The following is a 15159-nucleotide window of genomic DNA, read 5'->3' as shown; positions in this document are numbered from 1 at the left end:
CGGTGTTTTCAGGTTTTTGTTTGTTTTTCTTTTTTGTTTTGTTTTTTTTTTTACACAGTGGGTACCTTCTTGGATGCTGCATCGTCTTTGTGTGCTGAACCCTGCCCCATCTTTGCACCCTGGATGACATTTCAGATTACTTCTTGTCTTTAGGAAGTGGTTACCTTCTTGGATGGCACCTAGTCTTGGTGCGCTGGATGCCATTTCAGATACTTTCTGGTGTTTGCACATTGGGGACCATCTTGTATGTTCAGAGGATCAGCTTATTGTACCCTGTGTAAAATATTGACGCCCTGTATATTGTTCCTGGATGCCGTTTCAGATACCTTCCCCTTTTAGGCCATGGGTACTTTCTTGGTCGCCACCTCATCTTTGCGTCCCGGGTGCCGTTTCAGATACTTCTCACTGTTGCACTATGGGTACCTTCTTGAATGCCGTCTCGTCTTTGCACACTGGGGATGTTGTATGTGTGCTCAGAGGAACAGCTTTTTGCACCCTGTAGAAAATATTGACTTTCTGAATAATATCTTTTCTTTGAGCCCTAGTTACCGCCTCATTTTTTGCACCCTAGGTGCCATTTCAGATACCTTCTAGTTTTTACACCGTGGTGACCTTCTTAAATGCCGCCTCACCTTTGCATCCTTGATGTCACCTCGTCTTCCCCCCCCCCCCCAAAGCCGTGCCAGGGGCCAGGGCATAAAGATACCCTTGATACTGTCTCTTGTATACACCCTGGATACCTTCTCATCTTTGTCGTGTGCAACTACTTGGATGCCACATCGTCTTCACACACGTCTCGTCTTTACAATGTGGGTACCTTCTTGGATGCTACCTTGTATGCCTCCTTGTCTTTGTACGCTGGACGACCCCTTGTGTTTTTGCCCTTGATGCCATTTCAGATACCAACTTGTCTTTATGCAGTGGTTACTTTTAATAGATGCCGCCTCGCCTTTGCGCCCTGGGTGCCTTTTCCAGATACCTTCTGGTCTTTGCTCGCTGGGGACCATCCTGTAAGAGGAACAGCTTATTGCTCCTTGTAGAAAATAAGGAATCTCTGAATACTCTCCTCCCTGGTTATTGTTTCATCTTTATGCCATGGGTACCATCTCACTTCTGTGCCCTTGACACCTTCTGGTCTTTACAACCTGGATATGGTCCCGTCTTTGCACTCTTATGCCCTGTACATATGATCGGACATTGATCGGACATTCTGACAACAAAATCCATGGATTTTTTCCAACGGATGTTGGCTCAAACTTGTTTTGCATACACACGGTCGCACAAAGTTGTCGGAAAATCCGATCGTTCTGAACGCGGTGACGTAAAACACGTACGTCGGGACTATAAACGGGGCAGTAGCTAATAGCTTTCGTCTCTTAATTTATTTTGAGCATGCGTGGCACTTTGCATCGGATTTGTGTACATGCGATCGGAATTTAACCCATCGGATTTTGTTGCCGGAAAATTTTATAGCCTGCTCTCAAACTTTGTGTGTCGGAAATTCCGACGGAAAAAGTCCGATGGAGCCCACACACGATCGGAATTTCCGACAACACAATCCGATTGCACTTTTTCCGTCGGAAAATCCAACCGTGTGTACAGGGCATTAAAGTGGAACTTTACCCATAACAACTTTGATAAAAAAAATATTCTTTAGCAAGAAACATACCTTCCACATTAATAATTGTTCTACCAAAATCAGTGTAAATTGCTTATAGCGTTGTTCCTTCTTGCTGGAGGCTGCCATTTTGCTGAACCTCAGAGCCCCTACGCAATAGTAAATCTTTAGGATGTCAGCAGATCTGCCTCTACAAATTCGGTAGTGCCTAAAAATGGAGAGCAACTGAGCATGTGCAGAGACAGTGAGTTACTGGATTTTAAACAGTGTAGGTACTTTTTTAAGGTTTTACATAGCTATGCCTGCAAAAGGGGCCAACCTGAAGTGATCTAGCAGGGCTTAATTTTCTGACTAAAGTTCCACTTTATCTTGTCTTTGCACCTTTTTTAATACCACCTCATCTATCTTGTCTTTGCACCTTTTTTAATACCACCTCATCTATGCATCCTGGATACGGTCCCGTGTGCTCATCCTTGTTACTGTCACATCTTTGTGCCCTAAATACCATCTCCTCTGCGGGTATGCACATGTATGAGCTGCTTTGCTTGTATTAAGGAAGAGGATGCTAGCCAAAGATAATGTATATTCTTGGGTGGTTCTGGTATTGGTGGAGTGAGAAGAGAAGTTGGCATTTGTTTGAGAGAAGCAATCTTCACTACAAAATTTTTGATTCATTATTAAATAAATCCTTATTAGGTTTTTAATGCAGCATTATATTGTGTGTGTGTGTGTGTGTGTGTGTGTGTGTGTGTGTGTGTGCGCGCCCTTTTCTTTAATTTGCAAGTGCCTTCCACAAGGCTGCAAATTATATATAATATAATATAATATATATATATAATACAATATTTTTTTTGGGGACTTTAATGTTTTTGACTCACTTTACTTGTCATTTTCTGCTTTGTTCTAGCTTTGATCAGCCTCTCATTTGGAGGAGCAATCGGTCTGATGTTTCTTATGCTCGGCTGTGCGTTACCACAATACAAGTAGGTTTATCGCTCTCATTCATTCGCTGTTGCAATAATCAGTGTCAACTAATCAGGTTTTGTCTGTCTCAATTGATAAAGGCACTTTAAGTCAAAGTGCACTTTATCATTTTTGCCCCTTTGCCCTGACATGACCTAAACAAACAATGTGTTGCGCATGTTATACATTCAATCAACAATTGAGTGCATGAATGCAACAATTTCTGATGTAGAATAAAAGAAAAAAAATGATATGAAGTAAAAAGTCCGCTGTGAGGTGTATGCTTTGCACCACCTCCACCAAGCCAGTAATCCTGCCCACCACCACACCAATCCACTTATCAGAACATTAGACCCCAAAATATGAGGTCTCTAATATAGCTTTATGCTGCCCATGGATGAATGGCTCTCTGCTTGTGCCACTCATGACTGACCACACACGCTCTCATCTCAAACATCAGAAGCGATTAGTATATGGCTTCAACTGCTCACGCATGGATGGCTCTCTACCCATTGTTATCCAGAAATGTTCCCAAATGGATATAAGGCTCTTGAATTGCTCACGGATGAGCATACAAACTCGGGTTGGTCTCCTATGCAGTAAGGAAGAGGGAGAATCCACATAGTGTATCAGTTTTAAACTTAACCATTTCCAGCCCAAGGACGTCATATGACGTCCTTGACTTTCAGTGGTGATATCTGAGTGATGCCTGCAGCTACAGGCATCATCCGAATATCATCTTTTAGAGCCGGCGATTCTGTGTACCATAAGAATGATCATAGTGGCAGTTCCGCCACTTGATCGTTCTTGCAGGTGATGGGAGGGGACACCCCTGCTGCCCTCCGGTGCTTCTCCGGGCTCTCCCATGCCATCGTGGACCTAGAAAAAGAATCCGCCGACGGCGGATGTTGATCATAGAAATTTACGGTGACCAGATGGTCACCAGCCATCTCTGACTGTCGGAGATCCGGGCTGCCATTGTAAAGAAAGCCGGCAGCGAGGCTGGAAAGCATAAAATTGTTCCTTTTTTTTTTTTTTTTTTTTGATCATATGGTTTCCAGCCTGGAGGAGAGATGTGAGGTCTTGTAGACCCCACGTCTCCATAAGGAGGACCTGTCGCACACCATTCCTATTACAAGGGAAAAAGTGGTTAAAAAAAAAAATTAAAGAGAAAGTGTAAAAACAAAATAAAAAATTTAAAGCGCCCCGTCCCCGTGTGCTCGGGCACAGAAGCGAACGCACACAAGTCCTGCCCACATATGTAAATGCCGTTCAAATTACACATGTGAGGTATTGCCGCGTGCGTTAGAGCGAGAGCAACAATTCTAGCACTAAACCTCCTCTGTAACTCTAAACTGGTAACCTGCAAAAAATTAAGCGTCGCCTATGGAGGTTTTTAAGTACCAACCTTTGACACCATTGAATGAGTGTGCGTAATTTTAAAGCGTGACATGTTGGGTATCTATTTACTCGGCTTAACATCGTCTTTCACATTATACAAAAAAATAGGGCTAACTTTGCGGTTTATGTTATTTTTTAATTCATGAAACTGTTTTTTTTTTTTTTTCCCCAAAAAAAACGCGTTTGAAAAATTGTTGCGCAAATACTGTGCGACATAAAAAGTTACAACAACCGCCATTTTATTCCCTAGGGTGTCTGCTAAAAAAAATATATAATGTTTGGGGTTTCTGAGTAATTTTCTAGCATAGCAAAAAAAGATTATGATTTTTACATGTAGGAGAGGAGTGGCAAAATAGGCCCAGTATGGAAGTGGTTAAATTACTATAAAACTGGCTAACCTACTCGCACACAAGGAACCTAGAAACCCTAATTCAACTCCCTCTCCCCCTCCACAGATGCATACTTGCTCGATCAAGCCAAAGGATTTCTCAGGTTGTTTTATTTATTGCATATTTTTCCCAGTATAAAGAACTTTGATACATAGTTATCTATCAAATATTTATTTAAAAACATGTTCAAATACATTTCTTATGGGAGAATATGATTAATCTTTTTATCATAAAAGAAAAAAAGAATCAATTGATGTACATTGAAATTAATTTCTAAACTAATATTTATTTCTCTCTCCTATCTAGTGCATACTGGCCATTGTTTGTGTTGTTTTTCTACATACTGGCCCCCATTCCATACTGCATTGCAAGAAGAGCAGTAGATGATACAGATGCTGCCAGTAACGCCTGCAAGGAACTGGCCATATTTCTCACAACCGGAATAGTTGTCTCTGCATTTGGACTGCCAATTGTATTTGCTCGAGCAGCAGTGGTGAGTCAAAATCTTGGCACATCTTAGCAGAATATGGATGTATTTTGAAACTTTATCACATTTGTGTCAGTTTGTGTCAGTTTGTATTCTCATTTATCATCACTTCTGGCCCAGATGTCAGAGATCAACCTTTTCACAAAGGGAGCACATTGTTTGAAACTCTTCAAGGGCTGCTTATTTACTGCTTGTTTACTGTCATCCCCTCCATCTTGCTAAAAGGCTACATTAAAATAAAAACCTGGGTGGGTGGGGAGGTTGCAGGGATGGGAGAAGAGATGGCGAGACATCAGGGGTGTAAACAGACCTCTAATGTCTCTCTTTTGAAACCGAGAAAGGGACTGAAGACAGTCCCTTTCTCTGCAGTCTGAGCTGCACTGTATATGATACCTATTCATTCATAAAATAAAACACAGTACATACACAGTGTGTACTAGGGCTGCAACTAATGATTATATTTTCATGATCGATTATTTGGACGATTATTGTTTCGAATAATCGATTAATCGGATAATAACCTTAACAAAAAGTGTGGTGTATAATTTAGTTAATATGTAAAGTAAAAAAAAAAAAAAACAATATTCTTAAATATCTCTATGCAGTGGTAAATATAAATAACCAACTATATGGTTAGGGAGCAAAATCTTTAATCCACGCTGAGAAGAACTGACAGAAGAGATATACAGTATATACTATTAGAGGTTAAATCTGGCAAATATCATCAGACTCGGATTATATTTTTTATTTAAAGGAAAAAAAAAATGAAGACTGTTTTTTGCCGATTTTCAGACAGAACAAATATATTTCAGTATATGCTGGTTTTCGTTCAGAAATGACATTCATTTTAAAACTGAATTTTAAAAGCAAGTGAAATTTTTCAAATGACATTCTTTCATTCAGCGAATATACAAAGATTTTTCGTATGAATATTCTGGTCTGAAAATTGATACGTGTATGACCAGCATAAGGCTCTTTTCACACCTATGCAGTTTGCTTTTGATCCAGTTCTGCAGTGCTTTTTGCTCTGCGTTTTGCATTTTTTGCACACGTTATTTTGCTGCGATTTGCGTTTTTTCTATTATTTTTTTTTTTTTTGGCCAATTTGTTGTTGGGCAGATTAAAAAATATAAATTCTATTGAACCAAAAAAACACCGTTTTGCGTTGAAAAAAGTCCTAAGACGTTTAATAGAAGCAGCATGTTTTTTTTTATCACTTGTCATAACGGGGTTAAAAAAAACTAAAATTGTCCCTTTTTATAGTACAAAAAGAGCAGATAATAGCTACTATAGGGGTTTTATTTATACTGTGAAACCGCGAATAAACACACACACACACACACACACACACACACACACACACACACACACACACACACACACACACACACTCTCACTCACATTAGGAGTCAGACATGAAGCTATATGAAAGGTAGAAGGGAGATATAAATCTTTTATATTAAAATAGTACTAAAAGCTGAGACTTTTTTTTTTTTTTTTTTTTTTTTTTTTTATGATCATCGTCCCTGCACAGTCTTTTAAAGTTATTTTTCTTTGCTGTTTAAAAAAAAAAAAAAAAAAAAATGTTGTACTTGCTTGCTCTGTGTAATGTTTTTGCACAGAGCAGCCCTGACTCTCCTCCTCTGGGGTCCCCCGCCAACACTTCTGGCTCCTGCCGCCCTCAGAGTGCCCCAATAGCAAGCTGCAATGTGCAATATACAGTGCTCCTATAGCAAGGTAAAAAAACTTCTGACTTTAGAACCACTCACTTCCTGCCCAGGACTACATGTCCCATGATGAATAGCTCCTCACACATTCACATGTTCTCAGGCACTTACTGACATGTATGAACAGTGTGCTGCACTGTATTTCTTGGTATGTAAACAAATAATGCATTCCGTATGCAGGCCAACTAATCGGCTGGCCAATTAATCGATTAGTTGTCAATTATTTGATTGTTTCAGCCCTAGTGTGTACTATGTTTCATTCACAAGCAGACACATAGTAAATACAGTCTACTACACGTCAGTGATGAAAGAATACAGACACGATCATTACTGAACGCTGACTGTATTTTTTCAGAAAAGGAAGGGGGCTGATAAGCACATTTACTCCTGCTCTCCATTCTGGCAGATCTGTCGGCGGTGGGGGGGGGGCAGCCTCAGAGAGGGGGTGCTCGGACATCAGGGAGGTGGGGGGCACTGAAAGCCAGGGCTCTTCTTTCTTCTTCCAGAAAGCCAGCAGAAGGGCAGAGGAGGAAAGACAGCAACCACAAGGGATTGAGTTTGCGAGGGGGGGTGGTGGATCGGTACTGGGGGGTGAAGCGGCAGGGAAAGAGTTAGAAGGGGAGTGAAGGGCAATTTAGACCACAGCAAAGGTAGGTGGAGAGGCAAGTGACCCGGCACAGTAGAGCGGTGGCGAGGGGATGAAAATTTCAGGTAAATAGACAGCCACTGATCAGAGCCATCAGTTTGTTCAGCAGCGTCTGCTGAACAATTCTGCAATAAATTTACGGTCACTGAAGATGACCATAAGCTCATAGCCTAGGAGAAATGCAGGTCCATACGGCGTATGGACCTGGCCAGCTGGAAGCAGTGCTGTAGTGGCCTGGCAGTGAAAGGGTTTAGTTTAAAGGCAGCTCACTCATCACAGCTGTTCATCAGATTAAACACTGGTAAAGGTAGGTAATTTAGTCACAACCCTTACCTTCATTGTCGACGCCCCCAACACACATAGTGTAAAAGTACAGCCAGAAAGGAGTGCAGAGCTTATGTTAGTAGAGATGAGTGCGGACAGCCTACAGAATTCAGATGGGGTGGTTAGAACATGGGTAGGGGAAGAGGTTAAAATGCATAGAATATTCTGGTGTGTTTAGCGGAGGGATACATTTGAAGCACTGTACATGTGGCGGTTTCTAGTGTAGGCTGTGTTTCAGACCTAGCCACCTTTTTTGTATTCTATAGAATTGGTGTATATTGTACGCTTTCGTAATGTAGCTCGAAGACTTTCAGTTAAACATAAACTGCTGCATGTGCCCATGTATCTGCAGCAGTCCCAAGTTTTGACACTACCCTGCCACTATCTCCTGCCTTCAGGTCTCTGCTGGGCCATCATTATGTTGCGTTTCCTCACTGGCCAGTAGGAAGGTGCAGGAGGAGCTTTGCCTGTTTGGATGAGCTGGCATTTCGCCTTAAAGGCTAAGTTCACCTTTTAAAAATGTAAAATTAATTAATAAACCTTTTTTTGCAGGTAGAAAAATGTGCATTTATTTATTTATTTATTTTTCTAAGGAGCCTGCAGAGCACTGCACCTGCATTTAGCAGATCACGGGTGCAGTGTCTGGCTCCTGTAGAATCAGGATAGCTCTCTGCCCATACATCTGATATGGGCAGGCAGTTACTTGAGAGCAGAAGGATCAATGAACTATGAGGATACTCACCAGTGCCCTCGTAGTTCATTGAGAAGAAGCCATCATCGCTTCTCGGCCTTTTGGCTAAGATCAAGTGTAGAGAACAAGCCATCAGTCACAATGGCTGCTAGTACATGCAGTCTATTAAATTCATGCTTAACTGATTGAATGATACGGGTGTGTGGGTGGAGCTGCTCTGCTTTGAAATTTAAGATCCCCTGCCTGCTATCATGGGGGGGGGGGGAGAAGGTGCAAATGCTGGAATATGTTCCACCCTAAAAATGGGTGGAACGTGTAACATGTTCCAAAGGTAAACATATCTTTTAACTGCAGCTTTTTGGAGGTTGCTACAGGTATGTGTAAGCATGTTTGCAGGTGTAAACTAAGAGATTCACTTTTAACATGTTCAAAGATTAGTTTGAAGTTGAAAACAAAAGCAGAAGCTTTGAAAGTGCCACATATATTAGTTATTTTTGTATCTATCCCAATATTTTTAGGTGTGCAAGTTTTTGATGCTAATGCAGAATCCTTTTCTTTCCTTCACAGATTCGTTGGGGAGCATGTGCGCTGGTTCTCACAGGAAACACAGTCATCTTTTCCACAATATTAGGCTTTTTCTTAGTGTTTGGAAACAATGATGACTTCAGCTGGCAGCAGTGGTGAGGCGTAGTAAAATGTCTCTCTGCAATGAGCCTGACTCCCATGAACACCCATTCAGCCAGTAGGACAGTGTGCAGTAACTGTAGCTCCACCCTGGCACTAGCATGCGGAGTCCTGCCACATTGTTTAATCATGCTTTTTGCCATGGACATGCTGTATGGCTTACCAGAAAAGCGCTTTAATGAAGAAAAAAAATCTTTCTTCTGTGATGTTATTTTTGTCTAATTCAATCGTCAGACCTTTTTATGTATCATTAATGTAGTCAATTTCATGATAAGATAAGTATACATGTAGTTTTATTGCTATTTTTCTTTTTCTTTTTATGCCAGGAACCTTTGTCCATTCCCTACATGAGGTCAAGGCCTCACTTTACCAAATGAGTCAAAGTGAAAATCTGCCATGTATAATGCACTTTTTTCAGGTGTTAAAACATACATTTTTATTTTATGTTTAACTGACTGTTTTATATGTTTTGGCAACCATCTCTATAACTGAAATGGCTGATGAAACTGTTTTTTTATTTATTATTTTGTTAATTAGCAATGGTGTTTTGTAAAAATGTGTTTTGGCTGTAGTTTTGTGATTTTAAAAAAAATTGTTGCAGGTTTACACCAGACAGTGAGAGGTCAGATACCAATGCTGCAGTACCAGTGGCTTCCTGAAACATAAAATACACTACAAAAATCAAACCAGTACTACCTTTTACCAGTTTGGAAAAATAATCCTTTATATTGTATCACAAATTGACAATGTAAGTTGGCATGAGGAAATAAGTGCATTAGCTTGGTCCAAACACTTAAAGTGTATCTAAACTCAAACTAATATATTGCAGCGTACCGGTCTTTAGATGAAGGGCATGTAATAGTTTTCTTTTTTTTTTTTTTTTTCCCTTTACTAATCCGAGGCCTAACACACCTCCTGTACCCGATTTGCCACACTCGCTTCTCCCACTGTATCCATGGAAGGAGCCATGGTTGTCAAACAGGCTGAACTTGAAACATGTATGGTGACTTCTTCTTGTTTAGCTCCACCCCTGCGCGGTTTGTCAAATGTGACATCACATTTGTCAGCGCATTTCACATACTGGATCCAGACTATTTGAATGAATAGCGCTATTCTCTAACAAATGTGAGTGTAAAGGCTCTTTGTTATAAAAAAAAAAGGAAAAACATGTTTTTACTTACCACCTCTGTGTAGTTATTTTTGCACAGAGCAGCCCGAATCCTCCTTTCTCGGGTCCCTCTTTGCTGCTACTAGCGCCTCCCTCTGAGTGCCCCTTTAGCCAGCAGCTTGCTACAGGGAGCACCCAAGCCGAGTCGGAGCTCCGTGTATCCATTTAGACATGGCGCCCGACCTGGCTCCGCCCCCCTCTTCCCTGATTGGCTGACTGACTTTGACAGCCGCGGGAGTTAATGGCGCTGCTGCTCTTTCTCAGTCAATCAGAAGGAGTGTCCTGGATGGCTGAGGGGATCATAGACATCGCTGGAGAGAGAAGGTGCTGTTTTGTTTTTTACCTTAATGCATAAAGATTAAAAAAAAAAAAAAACCTTTCTGCCTTTACAACTCCTTTTAAGTGGACTTTAATTCAATTTAACGTAATTGTTAAAATTGAGTGGACTTCAAACGTGCCTGCCTTAATTTTTTTTTTCAGTTACATGAGGGTGATCAGCACAGTAGTTAAACTAGAAGCAAAACAACCTTCCTTTTTTTTTTTTTTTTTTTATATCCTACAGGAAGCGACAATGTCACTGCATGTCTTGCAAGACCAACGGGTATTTTTTGTACTTGCTGAAAATATTCTTGGCCTAAAAAAATAAAACTGATGTAGCCACTGTTAAGCAGCAATGCATTACATTTTTGTTGTTGGGTTTTATTATTTACTTTAAAGATGTATAAAGTGGCTGATTGAAGAAGAGTCGCTGATTCTTTAACAACTAAACTGCTTAATTTTCCTGTTGCTGGATTAGCTTAGAACATACTACTAAGATGTTGATTGGTTGATATGAGAGAGACAAAGTTCTTCAGTCAGAAAGATCAGTATGAGACATTTCCTGGTGCTCAAGGCCCTGTACGTTTAGCCCCAGTGCATGCGGAGGGTCCAGGAGCACAGTCCACCCACCTTGCTGGCAGCCTGTCAAACTCCAAGAGACTGACAGCTGTTGTGGCTGAATGGTGCACCTAGCAGTACTTTTGTGCGTTATATGCCTAGGGAAGAGTTCTTGGACCTAAACACCCGAGGCCCATAAATGCTCTGTGTGCATGGGGCATAAAGCATCTCTGTCACTATTCATTTGTAGAATCTGTACTCTCTTCTAGAGCTAAAGAATCTTCAGTATCTAATGTATTTCTGGGTGTGTCAGATCCCTGGTCTGCCTTCTGTGCTCTGTGGTTTTGTCTGCCAGTCCCTACATCACTACTCTGTAGCAAGGCAGGGCCCAGCAGACTGAACCGTAGTATGTGGCGGGGGACACGGGCATCCCATACTACTGGAAGTGTCAGGCGTGGAAGATTCTGCCGAAGGCCATAGCTCTTGAGGAGGTGAATTGTTGGTTGGTGGGATAAGCCAGGGTGCTTTTTACTGATTTTTTTTTTTTTTCCTTTTTTTTCTTTTTCTGGATGGCAACAGAGTAACTAAGCTTTTGCATGTTATTATTTGAAGCACACTCCATTTTAAATGGCATCTAAAATTAAAATGTTAAGATTAAAACGTACCTGATAAAATACTAATAATCTAGATGATATTCGCCTTCTGTGTAACATGTACATTGAATCGGTTAGTAAATGTATGTTACAGTAGCCCCAGAGCCTGATTAAGTTCCTTTTCAGTGGACAATTGTCCTGCAGTAAAATGCATATATTTAGGTAGAAATCCCAAATGGTCCTATGTGGTTCATTTTCATCTATGGCTGCAGCTTATAGTGTTTTTGAATAAAGCAAATCACATTTTGTGCATTTGTACATGCATTAAGCAGATTTATTTCAATGAATGGGAAATGCACGTATCCTGCAGTTTTTCTATATTTTTAAACACCATCAAAAAGCCATGTTTTTCAGCCTTCATGAATCAAGAAAGAACAAGCATGTAAAACTTACAAAAAGGCACATGAACACGTCTAGTAACGTGTTGAAACTTATATTGCAAACTCATGTGATGGGACCTTACTGCACGGTGGAGTGTTGTGATGTTCCCCTCAAACAACCAGTCGTGTGCAGGTGAATTTTAATAAACAGATCTTCTCTTTCATTTCCCTTTCAGACTTTAGTAAGTCTGGTCTTTGGGATTAGAAGCACCTGCACAAAACCTTAACCTCAAATTACAGTGGTTTACAGTTTACTTATTCAGTCCTGCGCTGCAAAAAGGTTTCGATCTGACTGCTGCAACATAGTAATAAACATAAAGCTCATCATGAACTACTGAACACACAGGTAGGTTATAACTGACGGGGTTTGCTGCTTTTACAACTTAATAATGTACTTGAAACATTGCTTTAATTTCCATTGTGCATATAGAGACACAAACTAGAAAAGGAAAATAGCTGATTTATATATATTTTTGTGAAATTTCAGCTTGGAGTTTTCTTGCAGTAGCGAAATAGACTCAATAGGACAAAATGAAAGGTTTAAACATATTTTGTCATTTGGAAAACCATTCTGGTGTATGATTTTGGATATCTTTTTAATCCTTAAAGCTGTATCGGTGTCGTTTTTATCTGTTGTTCCTGTTAAAAATCGTTGCTTACCTCAGTATTGTAATGCAGTCATATAAATTGTATGCAATATCAACTTTTAACTGTCATAAATTCAATTCAGCTGTGATTTTCTTCTTGCTGCAGAAGCATTATGGTAGCTTAACATAATATAGATGCACCCATCTTTCCTTTTTCATGTTTGTATGTAATTATTAAGAAAAGATGGGTCTTTAACATTAGAACCATTGACCTCCATAAACTGAAATGATGAGGTACTTATTTTTGTGTACATACCTACCTGGTACCTAGTCTGACTTCTTATTCCACCATCTCCTGCAATAGTAAAAAGTTATAGGTAGCAGAAGAGGTATTATTTGAATCCATAGAAGGCTAATCTATTGGAAATTGTGCATAGTGCTAGCTCAAGGTATAGAAGCAGGGTGATGTTGTGGCCTTGCATTATAATTCAAAGCATTGCAAACCATCTATTTTAAGAAAATTCCATAAATTGACCCTCCTGTCTCCAAGATACTAGACTCATATGTATACACTGTATAGTTAAAGGATTACTACACATGTCTATGTATTGGATTATTTGACTTCGGTTAGCAGTGTGTACATGTATAAATTTGTATTCATTTTTTGTGTGTTTAACAGTCACCCACCTTCTTCTTCCCTTTTTTTTTTTTTTTTTTTTTTTTTTTATGTTTAACAAACTCAGAATTGATGCTTGAACATTGCTGAACTGCCTCATGCATTATAATATTAATCTGCTGCAGCCCCCCCTTACCAACCTATATTAGCATTGTACTGTATATATTATTCCAGATCTGCACTGAATTTTCTTAATCGGTGTCTGCAACCTAGTAGTATTGCCCATTAAAAAAGCTGGACAACCCTGGTATAGAGTAAAACAGACTGCAGCCAGTCTGGAAAAGGGGAATATAAAAGAGATCCATTTTTTTTTTTTTTTTTTTACCTCTGTCTAAATGTTTTTGTCCATTCCTCTTTTTAAAAAAAATAAATAAATAAATTACATTTTTCCTGGAGTTCCACTGTACACACTTATCTAACTTGTACAGTAGCAGAAGTCGCCGATGTGTCCCCCACTAGGCAATAGCATTTCATCACTCCTATGCAGTAATACTTTTACGGTGGTAGTACTAGACTGTTTTCTAGTTTTAAAGCTGGGCTTCAGCCCCCCCACCAAAAAATTAAGAGTCCGCCGCTACAAATACCGTAGTTGCTGACTTTTAACATTAGGACACCTACCTGTCCAGGGATCCCGTGTCATGTCAGCACTCCAGCTGTTTCAATCATCTCTTGGGTGCTGCTGCTGCTGCCATATCTTGTAAGGGAAACCGGAAGTGAAGCCTTGCAGCTTTACAGCCAGTTCCCTACTGCGCATGCGTGAAGCGTGCTGCACTTTTTGAATGTCGCGGTGGAAGGAGGAGGGGGGGGGGCAAACTTCCAGGGGTCCTCCAGAAGTGGGGACAGGTACCTGTCAAAAACAGGTTCCCCCCCCCCCCCCCCAAAAAAAAAGCCAAATGTGGCAGCGGAGGAGGAAGAAAACAAGTGGAGCTTCCCCTTTTGGGTGGAGCTCCGCTTTAAAAAACCTTTTTATAGTTCATATGTTTTTCAATTCAAATCACTAGCTGAAGGTTAAAGAAACATGTAATGGGATAAATGTGAAAGCTGTAATTTCTGGACTTTCGTATTTAGAGTGCTGGTTGCCTTACTCTTATACTCGCCCTTTTGCTTCAGTACTTTGAGCTGCTTATCTGACTTATGTATACTAGTTTTGTATCATTGGCTCAAATTGAAGCAAGATGGTCAGCATAACCTCCAGGAATTTATTTTTAATAGTTCAGCAATGACCGCCGTCCTATCTTATCACCGTTTTTGCACCCAATTCTGCTGTCAGAAGTGTAACAAAACTATGGGTGTATGGACTAAGAGGGGAATTTTATTAAAGAAATGTACTACCTAAGAGTATTCAATTACTATTTTTGTAATATTTACCTAAAACCTTTTCTGCTTCCTTTGACATATTTTTATATGCATGCTGACTTGCAGATTCTCTCTCTAGTGACTGCCTGTATATTATAGAATTAGGCAGCATACCTGCCTAAAATATATCTAAAACCAAAACTTCTTGATTTTTCCCTCTCATCTGTGTCTCGTTAGGGAGATTTTCCTGCAGTTTCTGTCCAGAAAATCAGCGAAAATCCCCTCTAAGTTGTCATGGGAACAAGTTTCACCATTAGAAGATCTCCCCTCTGTTCATGTTCTGGTCGCAACTCGAAATTTTGTATTTACCTTGTCACCCTGGTGAAATTGGTGATCAGGAAAATTAGAGAGAGGGTTTTGCTAATGAACACACAGACAGCAGTACAAACCTGCTAACGACTCTAACCCCTCACCACTCTATCCAAATATAAAGTTTTGCTTAAGTTATAATTTTTAACAAGTGCTGATAAAACCAAAATCACAAAGAGACTTGCATTTGCAATAAATCTGAGCAAAACCGTAAGCTTGCGTTA

The 15159-nt window shown here is 40.1% G+C and overlaps 1 protein-coding gene across 2 annotated transcripts in view; it reads left to right on the top strand.

Annotated features, from left to right (window-relative positions):
• Positions 1-13321, top strand: part of LEPROTL1 (leptin receptor overlapping transcript like 1) — a 28745-nt gene extending 15424 nt beyond the window's left edge. For both annotated transcript variants that reach the window (XM_073597649.1, XM_073597646.1), the window contains exons 2-4: positions 2526-2601; positions 4678-4864; positions 8814-13321. In XM_073597649.1, the coding sequence (XP_073453750.1) occupies positions 2526-2601; positions 4678-4864; positions 8814-8930 (380 nt within the window). In that variant the 3' untranslated portion in view covers positions 8931-13321. The remainder of the gene's footprint in view (positions 1-2525; positions 2602-4677; positions 4865-8813) is intronic.
• Positions 13322-15159: the final 1838 nt, after the last annotated feature.

This window comes from Aquarana catesbeiana, linkage group LG01, assembly GCF_042186555.1.
Source record: "Aquarana catesbeiana isolate 2022-GZ linkage group LG01, ASM4218655v1, whole genome shotgun sequence".
In the NCBI taxonomy this organism is placed as follows: Eukaryota; Metazoa; Chordata; class Amphibia; order Anura; family Ranidae; genus Aquarana; species Aquarana catesbeiana.
This window is presented reverse-complemented; position numbering and strand designations above follow the sequence as displayed.